This window comes from Hyperoodon ampullatus, assembly GCF_949752795.1.
Source record: "Hyperoodon ampullatus genome assembly, chromosome: 3".
Lineage (NCBI taxonomy): Eukaryota > Metazoa > Chordata > Mammalia > Artiodactyla > Ziphiidae > Hyperoodon > Hyperoodon ampullatus.
In genome coordinates this window covers 55,657,826-55,666,120 of record NC_136916.1, presented here as the reverse complement: position 1 = coordinate 55,666,120, position 8,295 = coordinate 55,657,826, and the positions used below count along the sequence as shown (strand labels likewise).

At 39.2% G+C, this 8,295-nt stretch overlaps 1 protein-coding gene across 1 annotated transcript in view; it reads right to left on the bottom strand.

The window, feature by feature from the left end:
• Nucleotides 1-207: 207 nt before the first annotated feature.
• HACD3 (3-hydroxyacyl-CoA dehydratase 3) overlaps nucleotides 208-8,295 on the bottom strand; it is a gene marked incomplete at its 5' end in the record, with an annotated part of 32,059 nt that continues 23,971 nt past the window's right edge. Inside the window, 5 exons of the mRNA XM_079700859.1 lie at nucleotides 208-683; nucleotides 4,266-4,397; nucleotides 4,962-5,068; nucleotides 6,272-6,384; nucleotides 8,063-8,190. Coding sequence (XP_079556985.1) covers nucleotides 607-683; nucleotides 4,266-4,397; nucleotides 4,962-5,068; nucleotides 6,272-6,384; nucleotides 8,063-8,190 — 557 coding nt within the window. The 3' untranslated portion in view covers nucleotides 208-606. The remainder of the gene's footprint in view (nucleotides 684-4,265; nucleotides 4,398-4,961; nucleotides 5,069-6,271; nucleotides 6,385-8,062; nucleotides 8,191-8,295) is intronic.

Here is an 8,295-nt window from a genome sequence, read left to right as displayed (position 1 = left end):
GGTTAAGATGTTGTTAGAGAGACCAAAAGATTCAGAGGTAATATGTGTCCTCCAGCCCTACTCAGACTCCGAAATGTTTTATCAATGACTGAGTAAAACTCGATTTCCAGAAAAATCAATGCCAACCCACTTAACAAGTAGCCCCTTGGGTACAGAATATATTAGGTCCTGAGCCACTTTCACAGCCTCCTATACAGTAACGTAGTCTTGCTTTTTTTTTTTTTCCACAAGCAATAGCTGAAAAGAACAAATCCCAGCTATAAGAATGGCCAGTAGCTGGTAGCATCAGGGCACTGAAGAAGTATCTCTGGCCTGTGTGAAACAGACTGACTGGACATGGAGTGGGTGGGGGTAGGGCTGAGTCTTTTGCTCTCATTAACGGAATACACAGGAATGAACCTGTCATCAGGTATCAGTAATCCATGTCATGCAAGTATTACACTAAGATAATACAGTAAATTCAGGAATGTTACTGGGGAAAAAGGAAGATAGCCTCACTGAGAATTTAATCATTTAACTTTAAAAAAACTTTTACATCAGTACAAGGTAAAACTGTAAGAATTATAGATTAGGCTCAAACTGGCAAGAAGTCATCTAAATCTCTTTTTAGTGGATCTTTTTCTTTTTTTGTCCAAAGCGCCGCCTGCGCTGTTTATAAAGATGACGGAAATTTATGTATAATCCTGAAAAAGAAAAGAGGCCAATTAGAAATGAGAATCTTTGTCTCTGTTTATAAGCAGAAGCTCTTGGGGCAGGACAGTCCCTAGTTGTCTGTTTTTCATATCCCACAGCCCTGTGCTTACTGCAGTTGCTCAGGAAGTACAACTTAGAAATATTAATAATGCACTAGAGACAATTTTTCCCCAGTGGGTTCTACAATTTAATTTTCTCCCATATTTTACTATGAAAATTTTCAAATATACAGAAGATTAAACCATTGTACAGTGAATACCACCTAGATTTAAACTTTAACTTTTTTACATTTACTTTGTCACATACCCATTCCCATCTCATTCAATGTATTTCAATGTAAGCTGCAGACATCAGTACACTTCACCCCTAAAAATTTCATTAATTAGAGTTCAGTATTCTTTTTTTTCCTTTCTATTAAGGTAGGATTTACATAAAATGAAATACACAAATCTGAAACAGAGAGAACCTAATTTTTAATTCAAGGCTATGCAATAATATGTATTAAGCAATAGCCTAAAAGGTATGAGACGCTTTTCTAGGAAGCACACAATTCAGTGAACTAGAAAAACACAGGATTTAAGAGCCAGAAGAAAATTTCAATCCTACGTGATCACTGAGTAGTTCTGTAGCTTAGTCTTACCTCAGTTTTCTCATTGTACAACAGGGTTAAAAACACTTATTTTACAGACATTGTGAGAGAATGTATGTTTGATCCATACACAAATATAACTGGTTGTTATACTGCTTCTAAATTACGTAGATTTAGGATTTATTTCATTCTGAAGAACAAAAACAACTACATATTAATTGTAGGCAAACTATGAATACAGAACCTTGTAAGTCAGAATATGCAATAGCTTAAACAACACAAGGAAAAGCCACTAGGGTTAGTGCACATTAAAATACATCTACCTGGGACTTCTCTGGTGGTCCAGTGGTTACAACTCTGTGCTCCCAATGCAGGGAGCCCAGGTTCGATCCATGGTCAGGGAACTATATCCTGCATGCCACGACTAAGAGCCTGCATGCCACAACTAAAATCATGCCGCAAAAAGATCCTGCATGCCGCAACTAAGAGCCGGTGCAGCCAAATAAATAAATAAATACTTTTAAAAATACATAAATAAAATACGTCTACCCTTCTAGCTTTTTTAGTAAAATATTTTAAGGGTCTTTCCAACACTTATTCCTTTTTAACACTTTCAGTAGGCCCACCTCATGAAGCCTAATTACAGTAGTACTAGATTTATCCACTAATAGAGGTAAAGAGCTCTTTTCATGAGTGCATTTTCCAAATTGAAGCTTACTCCCTTAAAGCGCCAAACGTTTTAACATTTTTGGTTTGAAATCTTTCTGAAATGGAAAAGAAGAACAAATGGAATAAAATTTAACCTTTGGCAGATGACCTGCCCCCATAATGTATATTATTTAACTGCCCCCATAATCTATATTATTTAACTGCACTTCTGCCATGTGCTGATTCCGAGGGGCTCCTAAAGGGTGTAGGTCTCTTCTCCCCCACTTCTAAATGACCAAGATCGGGAATTCCCTGGTGGTCCAGTGGTTAGGACTCCGTGCTTTCACTGCCAAGGGCCAGGGTTCAATCCCTGGTTGGGGAACTAAGATCCCACAAGCCACATGGCGCAGATAAATAAATAACCAAATTCACTGGGCTTTCCAACTTCTTGGGTTTACTTTTTGTGGTCTCCCTCTCAGTCTGGGGAAGCCAGCCTCCAAGCTGGTCCCCAATAATCCCTACCTCCTGGTATTTCATACCCTTGTGTAGTCCCCTCCCACATTATACAAGGTTGATCTGTTTAAGAAAGAGAATACAGCAAAAGTGATAGTATGTCGGGGCTTCCCTGGTGGCGCAGTGGTTAAGAATCTACCTGCCGGGCTTCCCTGGTGGCGCAGTGGTTGAGAGTCCGCCTGCTGATGCAGGGGTCACAGGTTCGTGCCCTGGTCCGGGAAGATCCCACATGCTGCGGAGCGGCTGGGCCTGTGAGCCATGGCCGCTGAGCCTGCGCGTCCGGAGCCTGTGCTCCACAGCGGGAGAGGCCACAACAGTGAGAGGCCCGCGTACCGCAAAAAAAAAAGAATCCACCTGCCAATGCAGGGGACGTGGGTTCAAGCCCTGGTCCGGGAAGATCCCACAGGCTGCGGAGCAACTAAGCCCCCGTGCGCCACAACTAGAGAAAGCCCATGTGCAGCAACAAAGACCCAACACAGCCAACAAATAAATAAATAAATAAATCTTTTTTTTTTTTTTTTTTTAGTGATAGTATGTCACTTCTGGGTTTAGGTTATAAAAAGCAGTGTGGACATGATAGAAGTGCTAGTTATCACTATAATGGCAATCTTATTACAATTGATAAATGTATCAAATCAACATGTTATACCTTAAAGTTATACAATGTTTTATGTCAAATATATTTCAATAATAAATAAATTTTTTAAAGGCAAAAAAAAAAGGCAGTGTGGCTTCTGCTTTCTTCCACATCACTTGCTTTGGGGAGAAGCCATGTCATGAGCATCCACATGGAGAAGTACTATGGCAGGAAACTGAATGAAGCCTCCTGTCCACAGCTACATAAGCAAGCTTGAAGCAGATCCTCCAGCCCCAGTCAAGTGTGCAGAAACTGTAGCCCCAGCTGAGCTGACAGCTTGAAGAAACCTCATGAGCGTCCCTGAGCCAGGGCTACCCAGCTAGCTTCCTGACTCTCAGAATACATGCGAGATAATAAATGTTTTCTACCTTAAGCTGCTAAGTTTTGGGGTAATTTGTTACACAGAAAAAGATAACCAGTATACTATCTGCTGTCACATCCTTCTGTTGCCAGGAGACCATAGAGCCATACTTTAAGGCCACCTCAAGACTTTTGTGAAATACAATAGGGAGAAATATATGTAAGTATATTAAAATGTGTTAGAACTTTATCTAAAGTAAATAATCCTCATAATTAGGAAGGCTTTTAAATCTCTCATATTTGCAATAATTTAGGTTTACTTCTCTTTCCCTTCTTTTAGTGCTTAGTTTTTGAGTTAAGGCAAAACTTTATGGTTTTATATAAAAGTAAACTAATAAATAAGCAACGCTTTACATGAGGAGTGGGGGGCTTTCCTACTGTTAGGTAGAGGCCTTCTGACGTCTCTTGGCTGCTCAGAGGCCTTTACTGCCTTCCCTCCTTGCTGCCAGCTGTATTACCACCTCTGTAATAATTCCTCTGGATAAGGGATCTGCTACTGAAATTAGAAGTAAAATGAGCTTTTTATTCATTTTTTATTCAGTTTTAAAAGAGCTGCTTACACTGTTTTAAACATGAAATATGGTGAAGTCCCAATGACCTAGAACATTTCAAGAAGATAACTCAATCACTGGAGATGTGGGAAGAAATACTTCCACACATAGCATATTCTCCTAATGGGTCTGTTTTGCAAAGTAATCGTTCTCTAACTTATTTCTACTCTTTTGAAAGTAAGAATACTAATAAGGATTTTTAAAACTCTGAATCATTTAACTCTACCTTCTAAGAAGTAACAGAAAAAAGGTCTATTACAGAGCCAATACTTACCTAAAAATAATATTATAAGATAAATCTGAAGAAAAAAGGAAAATCTAACTTTGATTTTCACTGGATATGGCAATGTGAAGCTGAATCTTCCTGTTTCATTAAATATTGGAATGGACTGGATCACTGAGACGGCTGAAAAGCAGAAACAAGAACGTTTTAGAAGCAAATGAAATACAGTCACATCTACTGATAGAACCTTCTAACCCCTCAAAGTTTCTGGGTTTGTTGAAAATGCTTCTTCCTCCTCTCTTTGTACAATGGGCTCATGTCTCTTTTTTTCTTCCCCCTAGCTTTCCTAGGAAATAAGCCTCCAAGCTGACAAGGATAAATGAGGAACAGTCATCTGATAGCACTGGGCTTCCTATTCCATAAAATGAAGAGAAAAATCTCTGACTCACTCACTAGGTGTTTGTCGTAATAAAATAAAGTCATCAATAAGACACTGCTTTGGAAAATTAAAAGTACCATATAAATAGGAAGCATGCAGTGCATGACCACCCAGCTTCCAAACTTTAACAAAATGAGTTACTTCCTTGGAACAGTCTGGATACCAGGAGTATTGTGGAAGGAAGCCACTAGAAAGAAATTCTTGAGAAGTTCAACACCCATATTTCAGACTAAGGCTGGCAGAGGGAGGAAGAAAGATCTGGCCACCTCTTGGAATTAAGGTATAAAACCTAGAGTTCCTGAAAGTACCTTCTGCCAAACATCCCAGAGGATACAGGGGAATCCACATAGTGTAACGAAGCCATGTGAGCACCTTCCAATCCATGTCAATGCAAGAAAGCATGTAGAAGGGGTACCTATTGAAAATAAGGAATTAACATGTTAAAAGCTACTGAATGCAACCCTAGAACATCATTCAACAATAATTTCACAATTAGCCACACATGGCTTCTTCTTAGCAGAATTATAAACTCCCATCATGCTCCTCCTCCAGTCTTCAAAGGATATGAATTCTCAATAACGGCAGACTAAGTTTAGGTCTCAAAGGAACCCTCTATGAAAAGGTTCAGTATATAGAACAGATGCTCAGAAGCATTTTGGCTTTATTCCTAGTCGATCTACATTCCAAGTAGGTAAAGATGACAGATACTTTGACAGCCACTTTATCGCTGCATAAATGAACATTACCAAAATTAAAGTATACAAAAGACCTCTAATCTATAATCAGGAATACTCTATTTAAAAAGAGATAACATAAAAAAAAAGGAAGTTGCCTCCTCCCAAACAGTAAAAGTTAATATTAAGTACCTATAATCTCTTTCACCTTTGTGTTAAGTAAATTAGAGGGTATACTGGGTGCCATGGGATACAGACTCCATTTAAACACAATCTAGGACTGCTGATGTCTTTTCTCCCTCTTAACTGTCAACTTTACCAAAATACCACCAAACCTAGAGCTGAGGAGTCAATTTGCAAAACCAACCCTCCACTTGACTGAAAAGGGAAGAAGTATGGAGTATGTATGGTCTGGTAAAGAAGAACACATCTACTTTAATTGGATCTTTTTTTTTTTTAAGATATTTCTTCTATTGACAACTGAGAATGGAAGAATCAGATAAGAGGTCAATTCAAACTTCAGTAATCTTGTAGTAAAAGATTCATTTCTATCATCCCTTCTCGAAGGCTAATCTTTATTACTTCCATCCAACCTGGGATGCTCCTTCAGCCCCATGTTTCTTCAGCCCTTTCAAGAATTTTTCCATGTGAATGAGTCCTCTCTTTCCAACAAGACAGCAAGATCCTGAAGGGTAAGATCCTTTCATTTCTCTGGATCTCTCCCTCTACTCTCCAGTGCCCAGGCTGGTATTATGATCCATTGACTGTTTAAAAATAAAACTGCTTCACCTTTACAGAGCACACAGATGCAGGTAGAACTCTCCACACATAGAACCTTAATCTCAAATCAAATGAGACTCTGAATAAGACAGCAACTCCCTCAAGAAGAGAGATGCTCCAGAGTGGGAGAAGCACTCAAACACCATCCTGGCATTTCTACCCACCTCAAAATTTCAGCTGTGCTCCATATATAAAACACAAAGAAAACCACAGCTTTGTTTTGCATTTCTTCCATGGTGCCAAAGACGATAAACAAAATGAAGTTTCTTCCAAGAAGCTATTAAAAGGACCCAAAAGAGAGAGAGAAGTTTTAAAATATATTTTCAAAAAACAACATATAAATGTATTATCTGAAACGTAACCCCACTAAATTCAAGGTAAACAGAAAAAGACTGAGAAAACTTAAAATAAGTTAAAGTGCCCAAGCCAGTATTTGTGGACGTGTGTGTGTGTGTGTATTACACACGTTCAAACACAGTTTAAAGAACACTGCCAAGTGAACATCTGCATCTGCATAACACAAGTTAAGAAACAGAACGTTACCAGTGTGGCACACCCCCTCCCTCCCCGTAGTAAGTAACTACTATCTTTTTTTTTTTTTTTAATATTTATTTATTTTTGGCTGCTTTGGGTCTTAGTTGCAGCATGCGGGATCTTTCGTTGAGGCATGCAGGCTTCTCTCTAGTTGTGGCACGTGGGCTTAATTGCCCCACAGCATGTGGGATCTTAGTTCCCTGACCAGGGATCGAAACTGCGTCCCCTGTATTGGAAGGCAGATTCTTAACCACTGGAGCACCAGGGAAGTCCCAGAAACTACTATCTTGTGTTAACCATTCCACTGCTTGTCTTTATAGTTTTACTACTTATGTATGTATTCCTTAACAGTATATTGTTTCATTTTGCTTGATTTTAAACTTTCTGAAATCATACTCTATGTACTATACTCTGACTTGCTTCTTACTCAATGTGACATTCCCAAGATTCATCCATGTTGGCGCATGTGGTATTGCCCAACTCCAAAAGGCTTCACTCACATTGTATTCTACACGAATGGCATGCCCTGGAGGCATGTGATGTGATGACACTGAACCTATCTTGCCCTAGAAATTCTACCCTAATGCTTATTTGCACCAGTCTTTGATATAAAAAAAATATTATTCCATATTAGTGGGTCACTCACTATCCTCTTTTATTTTTTTGAACTAAACAAAACAACCTCTTTCCAAGGACAGAAAACCAAGAAATAACAAGGCTATTGTATTAACACCCTTTACCATGCAACTGATACTATCAGAATGCCAGAGCTGATATGCCAGAAAAGGGTTGAACTATAAAAACAGCATCCAGAAGAGACTAGCCAACAGTCACCTGATTCCCCCTGAGTCTGGGTTGGTGGTATCTAATAATGTGTAACTGCATATAGTTAGGGAACAAGGCAAGGAAGCTGAAAGACTTTGATGTCCCATTCCTGAGAGCAATCTTCCAAATATTAGGAAACAACCTAGATGTACTGGGGGTGGGGGGGGAACTCCCCACATGAGTCAGAAGAGCCACCTTCATACATGGAAGAAAGTCCAAAGTGAAGAGAGTTCCCAGGTATTACACCACCTTCATTGACCTGAGGTGGTAGGAGACTGGGCACACCCCTATCTAAGAAGAGGTTAGGGTTTTCCACTCCTGCCTGAGAATCAAGCTTCCCTAGTTTTAAAGCTCTTTTTATAACTTTGTGATATCACGAAGATATTATAAACAGTAAAACAGATCTGAAATGGCAAAAGTCTATTTTAAAAAATATCCCTCAGGTTTCACATTTTCCAACCTGTTCAGATAAAACAATGCTATTCCTGTGCAAATAGGTATTTTTACTAACTGAGACTTCCCAGCAAAGTGTGGATACCTACTAAATAAACATTGAAACCTTTCATTCCCCACCCTCGAGCTCAACTGCTCAATACCTGGAAAAGAGAAGGTATCACTGGTGACTTAGTGACTCCAATTGCTGCATTGATAGCTTCCACAACTGCCAGCATCTGGCAGAAATACATCATGTCAGCCACGGTGTGGAACGTGTCATAGAAGGACTCTATGGGACAAATACACATTAAGGGTAAATCAACTGGCAAATTCCAACAGAAGTATTTTGCAAACTAGATAACTCTTTACACAAAAGGAATTTTAGGAAAAGTAT